The sequence below is a fragment of the Callionymus lyra genome, chromosome 18 (genome assembly GCF_982586985.1).
Source record: "Callionymus lyra chromosome 18, fCalLyr1.hap1.1, whole genome shotgun sequence".
NCBI classification, from domain to species: Eukaryota; Metazoa; Chordata; class Actinopteri; order Syngnathiformes; family Callionymidae; genus Callionymus; species Callionymus lyra.
The window spans coordinates 22923192-22946477 of record NC_141835.1 but is presented as its reverse complement, the minus strand read 5'-3'; the positions used below and the strand labels follow the sequence as shown (position 1 = coordinate 22946477).

Below are 23286 nucleotides of genomic sequence, written 5' to 3'. Positions count from 1 at the left end.
GTTGAAGATGATAGTATTTTAATGATCGTTCATAAACCGTGAGCAGCAGCTGCAGACAGATGAAATATATAAAATACATAATCGTTAGCCACTATTGACACTAGACAATGATTAATGCATCGAGCTTTTATTCTTATGTATTCGCTGAAGCTCGTCGTATCTATTTGATTCATTATTTATTTATGTTTCTGTAGCTGCATGTGCAGTATGACTTCATTAACCGTTTCGTCTGCATGACTTACCTTTTTTTTTTTTAATGGATGAACATTGCCATGGCAACGGGGATGACGTCTTCTCCCTTGCTCTAATTGGAGGAGACCCCGTGGCCCCAGCCGCTGCAGTGTTCCGGTCGACCAAACTATCTCCGAGGATAACCCCTCCCCTTTTCCCCCCTCGCTGAGCAGACATTGGTCAAAATGGCACGTCAATCATTGTACACCCACCCCTGAGTAAAGCGCTCTCCCTGGCCAAAGTAGCTGCCCTTTCCGCCAGCACGTTTAGCTGATTCTCCTCCTCTTCTTATTCTGACCAGTCCTTTTGGATCGGACCGACGACTGCTCTGTAAGTACGACCTATGCTCGAATTTAACGTTTATATATTGCGTTAGATTCCGCGCATTGATAGTGCTATCATAAAAGATGCGTTAGCTTTCGGTAAAAAGGGTTTAAATGTCGCTTTATGGGATGGAATGGCGCTGCGAGCTAACACTAGTTAGCCGCAGACAGCTTTTGTGGCGGTGAAAGCCAGTGAGCCACCACCCTGATCCGAACCTCCCGCTCCCCGCTGCGATACACCACTTACTCGCTATATTATGGAATTAAATACAACATATGATGTAGAGTCGTTTTAGAAAGTGAAATTCGTCAAATATTCACAACTTTATGGTCCTTCATCGTTTTCGCATTCTTTCCTCCTCACCGCAGGTCGAAGGAGGAACATCGACGTCCACTACCTTTGACTCACGGTTTCCTTTTTTCGGGGATTTTTGTTGGACAAGTGGCCCATAAACAATGGAGAAGGAGGATCTGATCCAGAAGGCCAAGCTGGCCGAGCAGGCTGAGCGCTACGACGACATGGCGGCGTGCATGAAGCAGGTGACGGAGAAGGGAGGCGAGCTGACCAACGAGGAGAGGAACCTGCTGTCCGTCGCCTACAAGAACGTGGTCGGGGCGAGGCGGTCTGCCTGGAGGGTGCTGGCCAGCATCGGCCAGAAGAGCGAGGACAAGAAGAAGCAGGGCTTGGTCAAGGACTACCGGAAGGTGGTGGAGGACGAGCTGCACGACATCTGCCAAACGGTTCTGGTACGCGTTCTCCATTCTTTTGCCAGAAAGATGCTCGTATTTTAACATGGGTAAAATAAAATAAAAAGTACAGGTTTGAGTACAGATTTAGTGGTTAAGATCACATGAACTACTGTTAATTGAGCATTGATCAATGCTTTGTACGTTTATTCACCAAAACGTATTGTGAGTGGAATTGTTTCTGAAGAGAAACCATTAAATAGAAACTGGACAAGCCAGCCATAATGAGTGGCAGGTGATCCCACTATCAGGGGTTAAGTACCATAACATTTTATCTATCTATTGGAAACTATATAACAAGTGCTGTTTTCGAAAGGATCACATTTTTTATGATGACTTAAGCCTATAGTAAGTAAGTAAGTAATTTTTATTTGTATAGCGCTTTTCCAGACCAGGGTCAAAAAGCGCTTAAACAATCAAAACAATATTCAATAAAGTATATATTTTAAAGATCAAGATAAAACTGGTAACACAACAGGAGTTACAGAAAATCAAGGAAAAGCCTGAACAACTATAGGAGCAACAGCCTGAAAAGATTTCTCTTCTCTATAGGTAAAAATCCTATTGTTTATACATTGAGTTTAAATATATGTGCACAATGAAATGTTCAGGATGTGATATTTTGGAAAAAAGGGCAACTTTAGAAGTAATTGGAGGAAACATGATTTATCAACGTGACATCCGACAAACTTGCACCTACTCTGTTGCTACCTCTATGTGGGTGTCAACTTTCCTTCTTTAAAAACAAACAAACCAAAGGACATATTCCCAAAAACAGAATCTATATTGATGGATGACAAGATAAGTGGCTATTTTGGTGCCTCTATTTCCATGGATGGAAGAGAAATCGGCACAATAGACTGTCAAAATGTAATGTCAAATGTTAAGACTCAAATGGAGAGTTTTCTAGGATGGAACTGCGTATTAAGTTGGTTAAATGGTTAGGCTTAAACTTGCCTGTTATTTGCGGCTTTGGGGTAAATATTTTTCACCTTGTGCCTACTGCAGCAAAATGATATGCCTATATGTTGTAGCAAATGGAAGGGAGGAAGTTTGGTGTAAAGTAAGGCTGCAAATGTTATATATTTTCAAGCACAGGGGTCTTGAAACAAGCTGTAAAGCTCTGGGAAATTCTCACTTTCATTAAGCGACTTGTGTGTTTCTGGGCGTGTCAGTCTGTGTGGTTGTGACTCAGCCCTGAGGCACTGTCATGCCTGAACTCTGAAAGATGAGAAAGCAGTACAGAAGCCAAAAAATGAATGCTAGCTATTATTTTCCCCATTTGAAAAAAGTTCTAAGCAAAAACTTGTTGGGGGGGCAACTTGTATTTATTTTATTTATTTTTTTATTCCCGAGCTGTTACCCTGAACCATCTACTCACCCTTTTGTTTCGTGGTCCCTGCTACATCTTTGTATACATTGGCGTTCTGAATAGCAACCAATTGAAATGGAGCTACTTGATATGAGAGTCATATCTAATACAGGGGTCACCAACGTTGTGCCTGCGTGCACCAGGTAGCCTGTAGAGACCAAGGCAGTTGACCATGGGCCTGTTTTCATGGATAACCCTCTACTTTTTACTTATTTCTATTTATGGTTCCTCTCCGGCTACAATACTGATAACTGTGATGACTCAAAAATGTTATTGGTGTATTATAGGGCTTCACGATATGGGAAATTAGTGCCATATTTGACATTGGTGTCTAGAATTGCAATATCGTTATTAATGCGATATTTTCTCCTTGTGGTGGTTCCTAAGATGGCTGTGTTGCTATGTTTTTGGGATTTGTCGTCTGTATTGAAACCAAAATAATTCCAATTCCCTGAGGTACCGTGCCTTCTTGGTATAAGTTGCTTGCCGCTTTCATCTGCCTTTCCCTTCTCGTCTTCCACCATCCCTGGTACCACACACACTACACTCTTTGCTAAGAGTGAGCGTGTGCTGGTTCTGGCCAATGGTGAAGCGCCATCTAGGGACCACGCGCATTTAAGGGCGCGCCAGATTGGTCGAAGTGCACATTTAAGTCCAATCCAGTCATTTCTTTCTGCACGTCATTGTAAAACCACACTTTGGTGAAGAGAAAGGATGCACTTTCCTTCCTTACAGTCGGCTATCGTCAGATTCTCAGTCTCTTTTCTTACCATTTTTTTGTACAATTGTCTCCATTGAATGCTTTGATTTGAAAATGGATTGTGTTTCTTAAAAGTATTCTTGTATTCCATGGACACTAGTACATATATACATGCCTGGCCCAATACATTTCAAAGTGAAGAAAAACACATTTTTACCACATATTTCCTACATTATCCATGTCAATGTCGGCCAATTCATTGAGTTTATAAAGAGGGGCCATCTATTAATAATATTGTTGCACATACTTTTAAAAATACCGAAACCTCAGGGTTAGAAGTGTTATAGTGGTTACATTTATTTTAAACACATTTTTAAAGATGTAAAATGCTGTATCGTTTGTCAAATAAATGTATACCGTGTGCATTTTGACTATGGATTGACCTGATCACTTTCCTTTACAGACACTTCTGGATACATATTTAATCAAAAAAGCTGTTGAAGAACAAAAGGCGGAGAGCGAAGTCTTTTACCTCAAGATGAAGGGAGACTACTATAGATACCTTGCTGAAGTTGCCTCTGAAGATCTAAAAGACGGTGAGCCTTTCCATCTGCTCTCTGATTTCTTGTGAGTTGGTACCATGATTGTCTTAATATGGTGTCTTGGCCGTTTATCTCCATAGTTGCACAGTGCAAACTTGGAATCTGGGCCACATCACACCCCAGTTATTAAATGTGCCAGTTATTGCGCTCTCTCCGGGCTGTAAATTATGTCATTGGTCGGTGCGTCACGGTCATGTGACGAGTCAGCAACGAGGGTAGGAGGTGGTGGAAAGTAATATTACCAGTGCCAAAGGAGCCAATATTGTTGAGGCTGTTATCACCATAGTACTTCTGTTACATCTCAGTTTTCATTACACTTCAATTTTAATTTTATAATTTGGGATTTGACAGTTGTTTAAAATGTAAAACTATAACTTGTTTCTGTGGTTGGTCTTCTGTAGGCATCATTAAAGATTCACAGGAAGCATACAAGGAGGCAATGGACATAAGCATGAAGAAAATGACGGCCACACACCCCATCCGCCTGGGACTGGCACTGAACTTCTCCGTCTTCTACTACGAGATCCTCAACTCTCCAGAAAAAGCTTGCCACCTTGCCAAACAGGTATTTACATCCTCCTCGCATCAATATTTGTGTCATAGAGCAGTCCTCAAAAGAATTTTCTTTGTTTCCAGGCATTTGACGAGGCCATTGCATTGCTGGACCAGCTAAGCGAAGACTCCTACAAAGACAGCACTCTTATCATGCAGCTCCTCAGAGACAACTTAACAGTGAGTACCTTTAAAAAAACAAACAAAAAAAACCCCACTTATTTTAATATTATTCAAGAACTCCAATAAGCATTTTTATGATTTTGTTGATTTTTATCTTTCCTTCACTAAATCTGTACAGATCTGACTGACATGTAAATGATTTTGCTTGTTGCTCCTCAGTTATGGACGTCCGACAACGCTCCCGATGATGGCGAGGCCGGTGAAGGCGGAGATGCTGGCGAGACGGAGAACTAAACAATACAAGCCCTCTGTGTCTGCAAAAATGAGAAACTTTTTACACATCCTTCATTCCTTATTTTTTCCACTTAAAACATTCTACCAATGATCAAGTTGATGAAATGAGTTAAAATATTGTGATTTTTAAAGAACAATTTCACATGTTTGGTTAACAGAGCTGGCCCAAAAAAAACTCCTTTACCATTTTTAATGGTTGTCCTCCCATTTCAGTCATGTAGTTGAACATTTCAAAGATTGAAATGGCCATTAAACAAATGTTCTGATTTGGATATTTGCTAGAGTTTCTATGGTTTTCAACGTGGTGGATTTCTACAACAACAAAAATAGAAGTTCTTATCCATGAAAACCTTTTATTCAGCTCAGTAATAACCATTGGATATATCCACAAGATTAGACTGCAATCACCAAATCTTTTTTTCATATTTAAGACCAGTCGTTAGCCCAATCATGGGGATCTCTTTGCTTTAATAGGAATGAAACGACTATGTCATTGCATGTGTCTTTGCGATGTTACACTGGAATGAAAGAAAATGCTGTAACACAAATATTCACAAGTCCAATTTTCCAAGCAGGTTTGTCTTGGTCCTAAAGAAGGGTGATTCCTTAAGTCTGTCCGGTGATTGTCATTAGAAATTTGGACCACTATTGTGGTTCGTCTACGCTTTGTGGAACCATTTAAATCCCTATGTATCGGCTATGTTAACATGAAATAAATCATTTTATAAACAAAGTTTTGTGTCTCATTTATTTTGTCCGTGCAGGAGTGGCTGATCCTGGCCTCAAGGGCCGCAGTGGTGCAGGTTTTTCTTTCAGCATGCACAGTTTAACAATTATGGATTTTAGCTGGAACTGGCATTCAACTGATTGCACACCTGATGCGAGAAAAAAAACGGTTTTACCAGCACTAAAATATTACTCTTAACAGTGCAGTGCATTGGTTGAAGTAGTTAAAAGCGTTTATTCCCAAATCTGTTGCAGAAGATGTAAAAACATGTCATGTCTTGTTTCACTTTGGAATGTTCTTAAAAGAATCAGAAACTCTTCTTACCAGGGTTGCCAACCAATGTTTTTGTTTTTAAATTACAAAATAAAAAGGAAGTGCATTAAATAATATTCATGATCAGGACAGCTGACTGGCAGAATGTTTTTTGAATCATGATCTAGTCCATATCAAACTCACCTGACGAGAGCTGTTGGAACAATGGCTGTCCAGATCAGATAATCCATTGCAGTCTGTTCTTGTCAGTAGCTGTTGCAGCAGAGTACCACACAGTGATGAAGGATTCCACAATGGCCGTGTCTCACTGCCTCGCCCATCTGATGCTGGTAGTACATCCGCTTCTGACATAACATAAGGAGGCTCTTGGCATTTATCTTCCGTTAAAGCACCACCACACACAACACAGAGACTTCAAGTCAACCTAACCCACCACTATTTTAACACAACTTTGTCTAGAAAAGCGCTATACAAATATTACTTACTTACAAACAGCTCCGACATAGTACTGTGGTCAAGCGAGCCGTAGTTCAGGTTTCTCCAGCCATGAGCCGCACTTTAACGAATCAGCTGCATCTTACTTTTAATCATTTGTGATTCCGTCATTATCACAGCCATACTCGGAACTGTTTAAGATTGTTATTTATTTTAATTTTATCACAGTTAATAGGTTTTGGATCATTTGAAAGGTAAAGTTTAACCCCTGTGTTATCTCAGGGTTATGGTGACCGTGAGGCCCCAAAACAAATGTGTTTAAGGTATCTGTTGTGGTGCCTCTGGGTCAAGGTGAATGATCTCCACCATTGCATATGTATTTCTGAAAGCCAGGGATGTCGTTCAACACATTTGTTTTCGAGCCTTTGGGTCACCTTGACCCTTAGATAACACAAGGGTTTAGGTGCGAAATGATAACATATAACGTTTGAATGAACATCAGAGGATCGTGTATTCGGATTATAGGGAATATTGTATGTCATTATTGTATGGATTATATTTAAAGAAAATTACTTGAGCGTGTCACCTAAAACACGTTATACTTTTCAAATTAGTTCAAAGGACTAAAAGCACTTCACTTTATTTAAGTAGAACAGGTAACATTGTAAGCCTTACAATAGTTGGTACGTTTCCGTAGGAAGTTTTTTTTAATAATAATAAATAACTTTTAAATAAATTCATAAAGTTAACAGTACATTTTTCGATTATTAATCGAGCATTTCTTGTTGACGGTGGACGGGCGAGAATAGCGGACGCGCCCACCTCCTCAACTTCCGGCTAGCTGAGCTAGCTCCTGTGACAAGCTAGCAACAGTTATTATGTCAACGTAGCGTAAATAACAAGTAAAACATGAAAATCCTGTTAATGATTCTCCTTCTCGCTCCACGCTGGGCGAAAGCAGCACGTCCACCGAAGCCCTCCAAGGTCGGTGACAACGAAAAAAGCTCAGAGTTTGGTGAGTATTAGCATGCTAGTGTTAGCTAACGGCGCTTCACGGTTGGCTACTGTGAGGGAAAATTCCTTGCGGTTATTTTGCATTTTCATTCAAATTCAAAATATACTGCTATGCGATTGTATAGCGAAACCATGCAGTAATGGCTGCCATAAAAAATAATGTTTAATGACATTGTTTTAGGGCTGACAAGTCATTCGAGTGTGAGAGTGAGATTTGAGGAAGGGCGGTGATATTACTATACATTTTTACAAAAGTCTACATTTAATTGTTATATGTTTGGGTTAAAAGTCTACATTTTCTAGAAGAGATCTAAGGCAGTCAATGATTCAAACTTGGGATAATTGTTGTTTTGTAGCATCACAAATAAATTCAATTCAATTTTATTTAAAGTGTCTTATCATAACACAGTTATCTCAAGACACTATACAGTTGAAATAAACCTGTCATCTGCCTAAATATTTGAAGGGTAATATTTCCTCCTTCTTAATGCCGTTTTTAACCACACAGTTAAGCGATAACTTTCCAAATGAAAGTATGGCTCATGACGGGAAAAACCCCAACAACTGATAGATTGTCAACATGTTGTTGTATTATGATGTTGTTAAGTTACGATGACTTGACCATGGCTGTTGTTTCTATCTGTGTGAGTAGAGATGTTGAACTGTAAGATGGACCCGCCTTATGCTTGCTTCTGATTTGGAAATATTGTGTTTTGGCTTCAACGATTGGCTAGATTTAATGACCAAAGTTTATCATCATTAAAAATTTCTGGAAGGTGGTATTTTGGCCCATTCCTCCGTACAAAACGCTTCCAGTTCAGACATGTTTCTTGGCTTCTGTGCACAGACAGCCTGCTTCAAATTAATCCAGTCTGGCGACTGGGATGGCCATTCCAGAAGATTGTACTTGTGCTTAGGATCGGGAAAAATCCAACCCCGGTGTAGCTTCAGCTTTGTGACCGATTCTTGAACATTCTTGGGGAGATTGTGCTGATACTGAGAGGAATTCATGTGGCCCTCAACTTTAACTGTCCCTGTGCTAGCCACACAGCCCAATAACATGATGGACCCTCCAACACATTTCACTGTAGGCAACAAGTTCTTCTCATGGAATTCAGTGTTTTTTTACATTATGCATACCCCTCTTGTTTTGAGCAAATCACCTGACCACAGTATTTTTTTCCAAAATGCTATAGGCTTGTCCAGATGTACTTTTGCATTCCTCATGTAACTATTCTTGTGACGAACACTCAAGAAAGACTTTTGCGCATTATCCGTCTAATGAACTTTTCCTGGTACGCTGGACTGTAGAACGACGAACAACTACAACATCAGTAGCCAGATGTTCTTGCAGTTCTCTGGAGTTGGTCTGTGGCTTGTCTGTGACCATTCTAACCATCCTTCTCTGCTTTTCTTGTAATATTTTTGGCCTACCACGTCTTCTCCTGGCCTTCCATTTCTGCACTATATTTCTGCGTGTGGAGACAGTCCAAACCTTCTTGATGATTTCTTGTTACTAATTCATGATAATGAATTAACCTAGTTTTTAGGTCAGTGGAGTGTTGTTTAGATGTTGTTGCCACTTTCTAAAAAAGAACCTAGGACAAGCACAGTTAGCAATTTGCTCTGTTAAACAGCCTTTTTTTCCATGATTGGTTCCACCCATCTTTGTAATTGAAGGTCTCAAAAGTTATTTAAAGCAATTTTGTGCTGAAACCTGTCAGCTATAAATCCCCACAGGTCATGAAATGAATGTGATTAAAAGGGTGCCCAAACCTTTGCACATACCATTTATTACATGCCAACTATAATATAATAAAACTATGTAATGCTACTCTAAGAATTTTGGTCTGGAAAACAATCAAAATCTACATCCCTGTAGAAAATACAATGTTGTTGCTGTGATCTTCTCTTATAAAGTTAGAGCAAATTATCATGAAATCTTAGAGGGTGCCTAAACTATTGCATACCACTGTATTAAATGGGTAAAAATAAGCGTGAGAAATGTCAAGTGTGGTGTGAGAATGGGTCAAATCGTTGCGACGGTCACACTCAAAGCTTGAGACTTTGCAGGCCTGTTGTTTAGTGACAATGACGACTCTTAACTGCCTGTGTTTTTTAGGTGAACTGAGCAACGTTCTGTCAGATTATGAAGTCCTGCCATTGTCTCGGGTACAGCAACACTCTGTGAGGAAAAGGGACGTCGACACCCAGTCCCATCTTGAACGATTGGTGAGCTTCAAGGCTCTGAACAGGCAAGTGATCATATTGTGTCTCCCAATGTTAGATTAAATGTAAATAAATAACAAAAAGAGTGATTTGTTATTAAACACGTCCGCTTTCTGTTGAAGTAGTTCAACTGTTCGTTGTTTCAGCTGTATTTAACAATGTTAGGATCCTTGTAGCAACATGATGTAAACCGCCGATATAAGGGCTAGATAATTAGAACCTACCAGGGCTCCAGACTTTCTTTTTGACCTCCCTTTACTCGATATTTCATTTAGAATGAACATAAGTAAGCCACCCACTCTAATAACATCTAATATATTTTCCCTTATCTACTTGTTTCTACCTCAGAAACTTTAAGCTTTACTTGACCACCAACACACACCTTTTCACTGAAAACTTCAAAGCTGTGTTCCTGGATAAACTTGGACGGGAGGAAAAATATGAGGTTCCCCTGCAAAACTTTTTCACTGGACATCTTGTTGGTAAGATGAAGTCACTGTGTATGATTCTTTTTTTATTTTGGATACATTTCTTCAGTGGATGTCATAGCTTTTTCTATCTTGTACATTCTCTAGTCAAAGTTGGCAACTATTGGCACTTTCTTATAATATGCAGACAAAGTATCCAAACATTTATTTTTGCTTTATTTCCTTATGTTTAATAATAAAAAAAGAAACTTTCATCACAGATAAATGTGTATACGTTTTCAGGGGAAGAGCATTCACGTGTCCAGGCGCACATTGATGGCGATGAGTTTTCTGCTCATATTTTGACAGATGAAGCAGAATACAACATTGAGGTAAAAACCAAAAAACTTTATGTATTTGTGTCTCTTCGACCTGCGTTCTTGTCCAACTAAGAAGATAATTTTAAATATGACCATAAACAAAGGCATTAATAATTGTTCTCAAAAATATTATCGTATATAGTAATGTATCAGTAAATCCACAAATCAGTCCAATTTTTAAACAAAAAAAGGTAAAACATTCACTTATAAACCCTAGATAAACTGAAATTGTATCTAGAAAATTTTAAATTTGACAATTTAAGTAAAAATTCTCGTTTTGTTCAACACAAGGAAAACATTAAAAAAACGGTAATCATGTCTGACTCTTCACTGTGTAATCTGTTAATAAATAAAAACACAAACTCTGGAACCTTCATGTTAAACCTTTAGTGAAGGAGCCCACATCCATCTGTTCAATATTGTTCTCCTCCAGCCATTGTGGCGATTCACTGATTCACCCTTTGATGGGCGGCTGCTGGTGTATCGCTCTGAAGACATCAAAAATCTGAGTCGTATTGGCTCTCCCAAAGTGTGCGGATACATCCATGCAGAGCCCATGGAACTGCTACCCAGGATGACGAGGAACAACCAGAACATCCTGAATGAGTCTCACTTACTACCAGGTAACATTTCCTGCTAAAAGTCTTCTGTATTGATGTGTAATCGCTATAAAGTTGGGGAAAGATAAATGTGCATAATTGTATAAAATGGTTGGTTGAACTGCTTTCTCCACTCCTACTCACGTTCCATAATGCACTGCAAAGGTTGAAGCTCTTGTAATAGAGAATGTTAATAGAGTTCAAATTTTCAAAGAAAGTGCCTGGATGACATGGTTAAAAGTAAGCCTATTTGGCCCATGATCTAGACATCTTTGTTTTGGCTCAATCTGTGACAGATGAGTCACAAAAAGGACACTAAAAGTTTATTGTATTTTCTGCACAATGGAAAACGATAAAGTTTATTATAAAAAACATGGTGATTCTTAAGTGTATGAGTCTTGATTAATCACAAATGGCTTTTCTGTTTCATTTTAAATATGTAGGTGAGGAATATGCACTGACGTTATTTAGTGTAGGCTCAGCAGTGTGTTCCCTGATGGTGAAGATTAAAAAAATGGTGTGGGACGATAACAAATGTTTAAAGTGCAGAGTAAAGGAGGAGGCTGTAGTAGAGAGACAACACAGGTAGGCGTTAGATTCTGTATCGCTCAGTTTAATAAAAAGCCTTTATTCACATACACACTACGTACAAGAGAATTATGTAATAATAATTTCCTTTTATCAGTATCTGCTGCTCAGGAGTCTTAAAGCTTGGTACGTTGGCAGCATGCCAGAGCAGATTTTGTAAACACGAGCTGAAAGCACTCGTAAGGATGAGCGATGGGGTGAAAGTTCCTCTGGAGGAGGCATAAAATTCATGGAGGCTGTTGTCCAATGAGAAGACTTGAGGTGTCACTGTTCTCCCACTGCCTGTGTGGAAGCTCGAGGAGCACTCACCCACGCTGCTCAACATTCCACTGCCAAGTGTAATGCAAAATACTCAAAAGAATCATCTCTGTCATCTTGTATTGTTTGAATATTTCCTTCTAAAGCAATTAACTAGGTATAGATTTAATAGGTGCATAACACACACAATGATTAATGAGGATTCAACTGATGCTGCGTGAAGGTAGTATTGGTATCAAATATGTCGCTACGTCGTTTCTCGGCTACAGATTAAATTATTGCCTTATTAATAACCATGAAACGACCCAGAAAGTTCACCTGACAAAAGTGGCTAACAACATGTGAAGTTCGGACTGGTTTTCAACATTGATAAAAATGACAGTGACGGATATGACAAGGAAACAAAGCTGATGAGTTCTCAAAGAAAAATAAACCATTCAACACGTGTTGTAATACTGAAAATGTGTTCAAATTTTTATAGAGCACCAAAGAGAAAAGAGGCATGTCCATGACCACAAGAAAAACACCTGCACTTTGCTACTGGTTGCTGACCACCGCTTCTTTAAACACATGGGCCGAGGACAGGAGAGCGTCACTCTTAACTACCTGGTATGACTAGACACAACAGTCTTGCTTGTATCCTGTGTAACATTAATCAAGCTTATGCACAAATTAATTTGTAACTTTTTGTCTTTACAAAATATTTTTTTGTTTTGAAAAGACTGGAACAGATGCAGTTCTAGTCATTTACATTCTGCTGATTTTGAATATTGCCTAGAACCTTAAGTTTCCACCACAAGGGCTAAACAATACTATGTATTTTCTCTAAATCATTTAAAAAAAATGAAACATCAGGTGCAGTATTCTTGAAGAATATTGGTGTAAGATAAAAGAAAAGATCAAAACTAGTTAACAATTCTAGCTTTTAGGAGAGCTCCTGCAATCTGTCAAGAGCAGGATTTTTAAACGTTTTATGTCCTTTGTTTGTGGTTGATTATATCTAAGCTGAGCTTTGGAAGGATCTGCGATTGATGGAGTCTACTGACTCCTTTAAGACCTTTTTATTTGCGCAGACTTTTTCTTAATTTTCTTGGGGCTGCTATATTTGTCACTGTACCTGTTATGTATTTTTGTTTAAGCGCTTCATGGCCCATGTTACATATTTTTTCAAGTATAGCTGACTATTCATATCAGATATTTTTTTTGTGCAATATTATTTACAAGTAAACAGTCTTCATTAGATTAGATTAGAAATGTATTTTTGTATCTAGCTTTTAGAATTAAGCTAAATATTAAAATGATAACCTAGCAATGGGGTCAACAACACCTTGCAAACACAAACAGTAAAATTAGCCATTTAAAATAAGATTAACACTTTTAAAAAGACTGCTGTCAATTAATCCAATGTATCCCTTGTTAAATGTGTTTGTGTGGCTTTAATTTCCAGATTGAGCTGATCGATCGGGTTGATGACATCTTTAGAAACACAACCTGGGGTGATGACTTCAAAGGCTATGGAGTCCAGATACACCAAGTATGTATTTGAAGTTGATCACAAACTTGATTGGCAAGAGGCATCAACGTCCTTGATAGTTTAGAGACGCATCTTTACAACGCCTCTGAGCGCGTCACATGGAGCTGGACGATTTGTTCCGCATTGCTTGAAGAATGAATAGAGTTTTGTCCAGAGAATGTTTTCTCACTGAGGAAATATGTGTGTTCTCATGCTTGTTCCGTGATTAAATATAAAGAGTTGGTGTGTATTGGAAAGAATCTGGCGATACGTCGCGTGTCACAATGCATGTGTGACAATACGTTATATTGCGATACTGTAGGAACAACAATATATTTCTTTAAAATAAAACAACACTTTTTCTTGCTTTTACAACAAAGAAAGCAAATACTTTCTCTAATCCAATGTAAAAGTGCATGTAGGAAAGTGAGGAAAGGCAGATTCCAATAATGAAGTCAAGATTACCACGGCGAACAAGAATGTATGTAATTGACTTTCATGCGGTCGAATTTCTCTTGTTGCTACATAAAAGCGAAGTGAAATGCTTTGTTTTGTTCCGTCTTTCTTGTTTCTTCGATCTGCTCATATTCTTTGTCTTGATGTGTCTTTAGATGTTGATTCTTGTAGCGTGATTTATCCTCCACACCTCCGCTCACATCTTCACCGCCGCACAGCCGCTACTGTGAGCCGGTGCTTCTCCAGCGTGTGACTTCAGTGCAAATAGTTTATTTATTTTTTAACTTTTTTTAAATATCGATAAAGAATCATGAATACAAATATTGCGATATATCGATATTTACTTGCACCCCTAATAAAAAGGTCTTGCTATTGACGATCGCTGCTGAAATGTGAAGAACTCCTTTTTGTGTTAGTTACTACTTTAAGAGTTTGTCAGCTCGTAGAGGAGCTTTCAAATTCTTTGATTATTTTCCTGTTCTATCCTGCCTTGTATCATAATTGTTTACTTTCTGAAAAGTAATCTGTGAACTGACCATTTTTGAATGAATTAATTTTACAGTTTGCTGTTAATTCTAGTCTTTTGGCTGTAAATGAATCTAATTTTTGTGTAGATCATCGTCAACAAGGAGCCTACCAAGCCTCCACCAGGACGCACCCGTAGCGGCTGGGCCCATTACAACATGGAGAACAGTCCTGTTAAAGGAAAGGATGTCTGGGATGTGAAAGTGCTTCTAGAGGTAATGCAAGCATCAATATATAACATTCTGTGATGTATTATTTGTTCTACTGGTTTTATTTTCAACATTCATCACTGTTATCAATGTTTTTAAACAAATACACATGTTGTTTGTGGCAACAGCGGTACCATAACATTTTAGTTGAATCTTAATCATCATGCTTGATCAGGAGGGCTGGCTCACTGGACAAACTACTGTCCATCCTGGATGATGACAGTCATCCTCTGAACACCGTCATCAGTGAGCAGAGAAGCAGATGGATGAATGCTCCTTTCCAGATGCAAAACTAATAGACTCAGGGACTGATTCAATCCTCGGGCTATTAGATTGTACAATTCTGAGTTTGGGGGCAGGAGTGGAGAGAAAGTATCTTGACATTCTATTCTATGTTAATCTTTGTATCCTTTGTTATTTGTCTTTGATCTATGTTCTTTATCTTTAGACTTAGATTGTGTCATATTGTTCTTTCTTTTTATTTATCTTTGTTCTTGTTCTTATTTTTATGAATACTCATCTGTATTGCTGTGTCTAATTGGAAAAACAATTTCCTAAAGGAGACCTCCTGAGGGATCAAAAAAGTTCTACCTAACCTAATCTTTCTTAGTTACACTGTTCTGTCACTGAGCAAATTACAAACAATGATTTCAGTCTCGCACGTTTCAGCTTTAACATGTTGATATTTATCATATCGTTCATTTATATTTGAATAAAATGAATTTTCAGATAATTGGAATCATTGTTTTACGGTGCCCATTTTTGTTGCCCCCAGCAATTCAGTTCAGACATAGCTTCCAACTCCTCATCCGTGTGCCTGGCTCACCTGTTCACCTACCAGGATTTTGATCAGGGAACTTTGGGGCTTGCTTATGTCGCCCCACCTAGGGCTAATGCCCTGGGTGGCCTCTGTCCTCAACGTGAGTACATAGACTTTTAAACCTTTGTTTGAGGCAAAAGCATATCTTAACTGTTTTTGTTGTAATAGCATTCCAGTCATCTTCAAGCAGGAAGCCCATTTACCTGAATACAGCTTTGACAACCACTGTGAATTATGGGAAAACCATCCTCACAAAGGTCTCAGATTTTCCCTCCGTCTATCATTTGTTGTCCCATTTAGATTAAAATTAAATATTTAACATTGTGGTGTAATTCCTTATTCCTGTATCGATAAATTGACTTTTCCTCGTCTATCAGGAAGCTGATCTAGTGACCACTCATGAGCTGGGTCATAACTTTGGAGCCGAACACGATCCAGACAACATCCCCTACTGTGCTCCCAGTGATGATCAGGGTGGGAAGTTCCTCATGTATCCCATTGCTGTGAGTGGAGACCACGTGAACAATAAGGTAACAAACACACTTGTCTTTAACAACCACACAAGTAATGTTCATCGTAGTTATATTTATTTTGTAAGATTTTGACTCGATGTTCGTTGTTATTGGTTTGTTGGATTCTTCAAGGACTGCTGGTTGATTTTTCTTTCAGCGTTTCTCCAATTGCAGCAAGATCTCAGTAGGAAAGGCGTTGAGGGTTAAAGCTCCTCTCTGCTTCAAACCGAAGAATAGCAAAGTCTGTGGCAATTCAAGAGTAGAAGCGGGAGAAGAGTGTGACCCAGGGCTGCTCAACCTCAACGATGACGTCTGCTGCACATCTACTTGCATGTTCAAATCTGGCGCTCAGTGCAGGTTTTACACAAGAAAAACACACTTTCAACTGTTCCTCATCAACATCCTCCAACAGCCATATTTGTTTTCCTCCTCAGTGACAGAAACAGCCCTTGTTGCAAGAAATGCAGGTTCAAGAAAGAAGGAGTTAGATGCCAGGAAGCCATCAGTGCCACTTGTAAAGGCACATCCCACTGCCCAGGTGAGCGCCCTCTACTGGATATATTCGATCATAACAAAATTAAGTGGATATGCTTTGTTAATTAATGTAATGTACGGAATTTGTGGTCTTGCTCCTTTTTAAAAAATATATATAATAAGCCTTTAAATCCATATGAATTTTTGAGTAGGCAAACTCCATATACCTGTTCAATGTCTTTATCCGGGGCCATATTGGAGCTACATGCTGCTTTTGTCATTAAATGTGTCGTTTGTGGCTCACCGGAAATGATAAAAATTAAATTTCTCAAATGGTAACTTGAATAAAAAAAAGTGCCTCAGAGCTTATTGATAAGATCCACTGAAATACATCAAAGTTGGTTCTAATTTCTCAGTTTGGGAAACGGCTAGTCATTATGAGGTAACTGATAGGGCAGTTAAGTGAGTGACGCACACCTCCTTGTCACAGACTCGAATGCTTCCAGCCTGTCAACCATCACAGATCAAGCTTTCTTACTGATCATGCTCAGCCAGTTCATCACCTACTATGACTACTAGAAGATCTCCAGCATCACAGAAGGATTTTAAGCTTCTACACGAAGTAGTCAGCTCAGCTCTTTCTCGTACACAGTGTTAGATCTGTTGTCCAACAACCAGGTTTTTATAGTCCAGGACCTCCTTGGTCAACCACACTACACAAGTAAATGTTCAGAAATTGAAACCAAGACATTTGTAGCAGCTCTTTGATTGGCATCACAGGCAACAGCAGTGAGTGTCCACCACCAGCAAACGCAGTGGACGACACAGTTTGCGTCGACAATGGCCGTTGCCACAACGGAGAGTGTAACCCTTTCTGTGAAGCCATGCAGAACCTCAAGTCCTGTGCCTGCAGCGGTGAATTGAAAATGTATACTGTGCTTAAACATGATCTAATCTATCTCAAATGTTTTCTTCCCACTGCAGAAACTGAGGATTCTTGTAAGGTCTGCTGCAGGAGCAACAGTAGCACCTGCACTCCGTTCATCCAGCCCGATGGAAATTTCCTTTTCCTTCGTAAAGGAAAACCATGCACAGTCGGCTTTTGCGACGGCAATGTAAGTTGGTTTATATGCCTATTCTGGAAATGCTAAGAAAATTGGTAGATGGATAGATACACTTTTAGGAGAAAGTATTGTACAACATGAGAGAGAATTTTGTACAACATGTTTCTGAACCCACTCATCAAAAAGGCCACACTTTAGACTTAGTTTTTACTCTGGGCCTGGACATTTATAATGTATCTGTACATGATGTCCATCTTAGTGATCATTCATTCATCATTCTACTGCTCTTTTGATCCAACTGTGCCCCGGAGGCTGAACAGCTTAGTAAATTGTTTGCTAGAAATCAAACAGTGGCTGAGTGAAAACACTTTGCAGCTGAATGTGGACAAAACTGTAACTCTGGTTATTGCTCCTGATGATAAGGTTCCAGGGTTGAGTCAGTACTTAGGTGACTTAGGTCAGTCTGTCAAAGTGAGCCTGAAAAACCTAGGTGTTGTATTGGACAAAGACATGTCTCTAGTTCAACACTGCAGAATACTGACCAGAAACTGAACAGAAAAATCTCAAAACTTAGGTAAATATTGTCACAACATGATCTGGAGCTTGTAATCCATGCGTTTCTGTCTTCTCACCTGGACTATTGTAACAGTCTGTTTTCATGTCTTAACAAGAAGGAGTTGTCTCGCCTGCAGTTAATGCAAAACTCTGCAGCAAGAATTCTGACCTGCATAAGTAGAAGAACTCACATTTCTCCGATCCTTAAAACTCTTCACTGGCTTCCAGTTTCTTTCAGGATCAACTTTAAAATTCTGGTTCTTACTTTCAGAGCTATTCATGGTCAGGCTCCTCCTTACATCACTGATCTGATCCAGCCTTACACCCCAGCTCGGGCTCTGAGGTCTGTGGATCAGAATCTACTGATGGTTCCTCGCACACGGTCCAGGACCAGAGGAGAGAAATCCTTCCAGGCTGTTGCTCCTAAGAATGATCTTCCTCTCTCTTTGCGCTTAATGGAGTCTACTGACTCCTTTAAGAAACATCTTAGGAATTTCTTATTTGTGCAGGCTTTTACCTGATTTTCTGGGACTCCTGTGTTTTTCTTGGTGTTATCTTGACCCTTTTAGTATATATTTTTTGAGTATTTTTTTTTATTGTTTAAGCGCTTTGTGACCCTGGTCTAGAAAAGCCCTCTATAAATATAAATGACTTACTTACTTTATTGATCCCTCTGGAGGTCTCCTTCGGGAAATAGTTTTTCCAGCATACAGCAACACGGAAGATAGATTTTTGAAACAAGAACAAAGTGCAAAAAATGAAAATGCAAGATGACACAATCTAAATCTAAAGATAAAGAACATAGATCAAAGAAACAAAATAAAGACAAAGGATTCAAAGATTAAAATAGAATAGAATGTCAAGATACTTTCACTCCACTCCTGCCCCCAAAACTCAGAATTAAACAGCCTAATAGCACGAGGAATTAATCAGTCCCTGAGTCTATTAGTGTTGGGAATGAGCATTCGTGCACTCCATCTGCTTCTCTGCTCACTGATGACAGTGTTCAGAGGATGAATGTCATCATCCATGATGGACAGTAGTTTGTCCAGTGATCTCTTCTCTGCAACTGTTACCAGTGAGTCCAGCTTCACAAAATACACTTCACTTCAAGTATAAAGACACTTTTCAGGGCCAAAGTTTACTTTGCATCTTTTTTTCTTTACTAAATTCATTTATTTATTTAGCTAATTTCTACCTAAAACTTTTATTTTTTTTAACAGGGAAAGTGCATGAAGCAGGTTCAGGACGTGATCGAGCGACTGTGGGATTTTATTGACAAACTCGACATCAACACGTTTGGTAAGTATTTATCAGGATTCGTTGGAGCAAAGGCTGTGAATGTCCATATAAGTTAAACCCATTTTTACCCAGGCAAGTTCCTGGCCGACAACATTGTGGGCTCAGTGGTGGTGTTTTCTCTGGTCTTCTGGATTCCTCTCAGCATCCTGGTCCATTGTGTGGTGAGTATCATCCTCAAAAACTCCATCATTGATACTTTTACTGCCAAAAATGTACTCTGAGATTACAAGCACTTCACTCCTCTTCTTGTGTAGGACAAGCGCCTGGACCAGCAGTATGAAGAGAACACGAAGTCTCTGTACCACCCACTGAGTGTAAGTTTACTTTCCTCCACATCTTGTTCATTGACACTAACGGGCTAAGATGGTAACATACTGCATGTGAACCCATAAATATGAGATAATTTAGCCTTTTTTTTGTTGAAAGTCATCGCCACAAAAGATTAACATCAATACTGCGCACTTTAACCCTGGACTTGCACCAAAAGTGGCAGCAGTGTGTGGCATGATGTGCACCACTCCTCACATTGAACAGAAAATTACTTTTGGTGTGAGTCACTGTACATGTCATGAAAGGTGCTTATAAATTAATTAAAAAAAAAAACATTATTATTATTATCGGTTCACTCAATCATATTATTCTTTATTCAAAATTTGGTCATTTTGTCCATGGTGCTTTGACAATGTTACTACATTTAAAACTTTATTGACTCTTCACTGTCACAGAAGGGGTGTTTGTGAATTTCCAGCCTATTGGAGCAGCCCAAAAATTGGCCCAGTGGGTCCAGCCATTGAGTTCAGGTGTCAATTAAAACAGCTGAGTTGGTGTTTGGAAGATGGCAGGATTAACATGTATTGCATGTTGTAGAAAAGTGAAGTAAAACGGTCATCTGGGAGTATTGTACTGATGCACAGCAACATTTATGAAGTAATGTTATCGATTAAACATGATTTGGTGTCTGCAAATATTTTTCTTGGAAAAATTCACGGGAAGCATTTTTTTTAATTGCCAAAGAAGGGTGTGTCTCCAGTGTTTTTGTAGGATCTCTTCATCAACAGCCTGCTGACCTGTTCACTGCCAGAGATCCAGTTCACTGATGTTGTTTAGCCTGTGTATCCCTAGGATTCATCTGAGATAAGTTTAGTTGTAGTTAAGAAGTGTCCTAGGTGTCAGCTGTGTCCAAAGTGTCCATTGGATGCTATTCCTCTTCCGGGCTGTCAATGTCTTCATGTCCCAAACTATTGCCAACTTGATAAACAATTATAGTTCTATCTATCTATCTATAAGGAAGGGTGACAATGGACATCCTTGTATCACCTTTGTTGTCACTTTGGTGAGCTGCTGGCCATGAATTATTCTGAATTCCCATATATTAGTTCCTGGCAATGTTACTCTGGTGGTGTGATTATACTCACTGTCTTGTCTAGTCTTTAAAATTGACAGAGGCCAGTAAACCTATAAGGACTAACCTCCCGTTTTGGAGGACGTATTCAATATCTTGCCAGGGGTTGGCAGCAGTGTATCCCCCAGTAGTTGGAGCAGAAACTAACGTCACCCATAAGCAGGGTTGTCGCTAGCAGCTTCCTTAACCCTCTCCAGCTGCGAGTCCATCCTCCCCCAGCTCCTTAGTTACTCTTGTGTTTCTTTGAATAATGTGTGTGAGGTTTTATGTCTTTGGTGGTTGCTTGATTTTCCGAGAGGCCGTTAAATGTTCTGCAGTCGGCATTGAGGGGTTTTAAAACAATACTATAAAACATGCTTTTTTATCACTAAAGTGGTGTATTTATTGATGTAGTAATAATAATAATAATATATATTTTTTTATTGATATAGTGCCTTTCAGTCATAAAACAATGTATTATAAGGAATAACAATCAACGTGTCTAGATATCTGCTCTTAAATTACTCTCACGAGCCATTTTTCTTCTTATATTTGATTTTGTTATACCTCACATTCAAATCAACAAGAAATTGAATAAAGTGAGCTGCTATAACCTTTTTAACATGACTTTTAAAAAACATTTTAAAACATTTAATAAATTCTCCAGATTATTATTATATATATATTATATTTATTAACGAATAGCCTCTTTAATCATGTCAAACGAGCTGCTCGCATCGAAAGCTTATAGAAATGGCGCCATCTATCGGTCAGGTTGTGCTCACCAATCCTGCTTCAAGCACTCTGATGTTTGCCCTAACTGTTTGACCTGTTGGGCCTCTCCACTCTTGACAAAACTGCAGCAGATGGTGGAAGTTCGTAAGAGAGCTCCCGCCGTAGGTGAGTGCATGTGCCATGACTTGTTGTTGTAATGCAGTGGAAGTCCACGATGGTGCATGAGGAGCGAGCTGTGTTTGACCTACTCCGCTAGTCTTTCCTTCCCTCCATCTCTGCAGCACAGCTGAGAACTGTGTGTTGAGAAGAAAAGATTCCATCAGTGGAGTAGTTATCAAACCGAGAAAAGCAAATAAATATGTGTGTCAGCATTTTTCTTTTCGATGTGGCAAGGCCCCTGGTGTAACTTGGATTTTTTTTTTCTGCTTGACTTTATTTTTGATTTGCCGTCTGCCATGTTGCCTCACAAACATGCAGATGGACAATTTGTTGGGATGACTTCAGCCGGTTCTGAAGTCCAAACCTAGTTTGTGTTGATGGTTCTACACAAAGTTGACCTCGATTATCCCTAAACGTGACCTTCAGAGATCTTGAAAATACTCTTCTTGTCGAAGGTTTTGACCTTTTGGAAATCCAAAATTTGAGGTTCTGAAGCATTTGACCACCATGTGTGTCTCTCATTCTATAATGCTGTTATGATTTCAGTCACACACGCCATATGTGACGTTGTCGTCTCGATACTCAGAGGTTCAGGTACCCAAGCTCACAGTTTCTGTTTTCTGTCTCAGAATCGAGAAATCCGCAACGAGTCTGTGCGCATCGTCAGGCCTCCACAGCAACCCTCCTCCTTCTCCGCCGCCCAGACCGCGCCGTACTCCCTGCAGTCTCCGCATCAAGGCACGGTCGAAATCGAGGCTTCGCTCCTGGGCAGCAGCAGCATCCAGGGCTCCGCTCAGAGCTACGTGCCCACCCCAGACAGCACCGGGGGGCCCTGGATGGACACGATCCAGGAGGACCCAAGCAGCGACTTTCACCTGGACGAGGGGGTGGAAGATTCAACAACCGCAGGAGCCTCCTCATCGGCTATGAAAAGCTCCTTCGAGGGTCCGATAGAGCTGAGTCAGGCCGCCCGGGACCGGCGGCGGCTCCAGAGGCAGGAGTGCATTGACTCCACTAAAGAGACTGAATGTTAGGTCTGTGCTTGAGTCGCTGCACTCACTAGAAACATAGAATTCTTAAGTTTGGTCAAACAAGAAGTCAATCCAGCCATTGTTTTCGATAAGGTCAGCATTATTAAATGCTTTCTTTGGACCACTGTTGTAAAAGACTATGTAAACATTTAAAGTGAGTCTCTGAAAACTGTAAAACATTTGACTGCAGCTGCATATATTCTTAATGTTTAAAATGTGGATCATTTATGTTTGTGTCAAATATAAACTGCTGAATTGTTTAATTTAATATACACTGCTGTGATGAGTTCCTCTGAATTTCTTTCTATATGTAAAATTGTTTCTCTCTGGAGGCTTCAGTTAACTTGCACCAACTTGAAGATTGAATCGATTTGTGTCAATCGGAAACGCCAACTCACCATTTTGCCTGAGTCCTCATCTAGATGTGAATGAGAGCTGTTACAATCAATCATGTGATCAACTTGTTTTATTGCATTTATGTTTGTTTGTTTTTTTTAAATAAAAACTTTTGTTGCATTTTTTTATGGAAGTGTCCTTTCAGTCATTGCTCTGGATCATATGTTTCTTTGACCAAATAGTAGTGATTGGTTGATGAGGCCTCATGATATGTTGTGATTATTTTAAATGACCACTAGATGTTATTTTCCTGGAGTTCATGTATTTGATGCAATAAATGCATTTTTCTTCCATCACATG

General features: G+C 39.4%; 2 protein-coding genes across 3 annotated transcripts; both read left to right on the top strand.

Moving 5' to 3' along the window:
- Positions 1-462: 462 nt before the first annotated feature.
- LOC148060968 (14-3-3 protein beta/alpha-1-like) lies at positions 463-5677 on the top strand. The gene is made up of 6 exons (XM_087779278.1): positions 463-561; positions 924-1301; positions 3837-3969; positions 4377-4540; positions 4612-4707; positions 4870-5677. Exons 2-6 carry the CDS (start codon positions 1011-1013, stop codon positions 4942-4944), a joined length of 759 nt encoding a protein of 252 aa, XP_087635404.1. The 5' UTR covers positions 463-561; positions 924-1010; the 3' UTR covers positions 4945-5677.
- A 1474-nt stretch (positions 5678-7151) lies between these two features.
- Positions 7152-23112, top strand: adam17a (ADAM metallopeptidase domain 17a). Of its 2 annotated transcripts, XM_087779743.1 has the most exons (20): positions 7152-7394; positions 9516-9648; positions 9971-10104; positions 10333-10421; positions 10843-11032; positions 12336-12463; positions 13302-13388; positions 14438-14563; positions 15333-15477; positions 15546-15634; positions 15755-15907; positions 16047-16246; positions 16324-16427; positions 17144-17278; positions 17348-17478; positions 19206-19284; positions 19357-19445; positions 19539-19598; positions 21529-21565; positions 22189-23112. In XM_087779743.1, exons 1-20 carry the CDS (start codon positions 7289-7291, stop codon positions 22566-22568), a joined length of 2595 nt encoding a protein of 864 aa, XP_087635869.1. In that variant the 5' UTR covers positions 7152-7288; the 3' UTR covers positions 22569-23112. The 2 variants fall into 2 exon arrangements, with proteins under 2 accessions (XP_087635869.1, XP_087635870.1); XM_087779744.1 differs by lacking the exon at positions 21529-21565 and having other exon boundaries at positions 7173-7394.
- The last annotated feature ends 174 nt before the right edge of the window (positions 23113-23286 follow it).

Excerpts from the sequence above, each read along its gene's own strand:
- LOC148060968 (XM_087779278.1), top strand. The coding sequence starts at position 1,011 with ATGGAGAAGGAGGATCTGATCCAGAAGGCCAAGCTGGCCGAGCAGGCT. Across the intron at positions 1,302-3,836 it reads ACATCTGCCAAACGGTTCTG|ACACTTCTGGATACATATTT; the intron begins GTACGCGTTCTC and ends TTTCCTTTACAG. Across the intron at positions 4,708-4,869 it reads TCCTCAGAGACAACTTAACA|TTATGGACGTCCGACAACGC; the intron begins GTGAGTACCTTT and ends GTTGCTCCTCAG.
- adam17a (XM_087779743.1), top strand. The coding sequence starts at position 7,289 with ATGAAAATCCTGTTAATGATTCTCCTTCTCGCTCCACGCTGGGCGAAA. Across the intron at positions 17,479-19,205 it reads TCGGCTTTTGCGACGGCAAT|GGAAAGTGCATGAAGCAGGT; the intron begins GTAAGTTGGTTT and ends TTTTTTTAACAG. Across the intron at positions 19,599-21,528 it reads CTCTGTACCACCCACTGAGT|CAGATGGTGGAAGTTCGTAA; the intron begins GTAAGTTTACTT and ends ACAAAACTGCAG.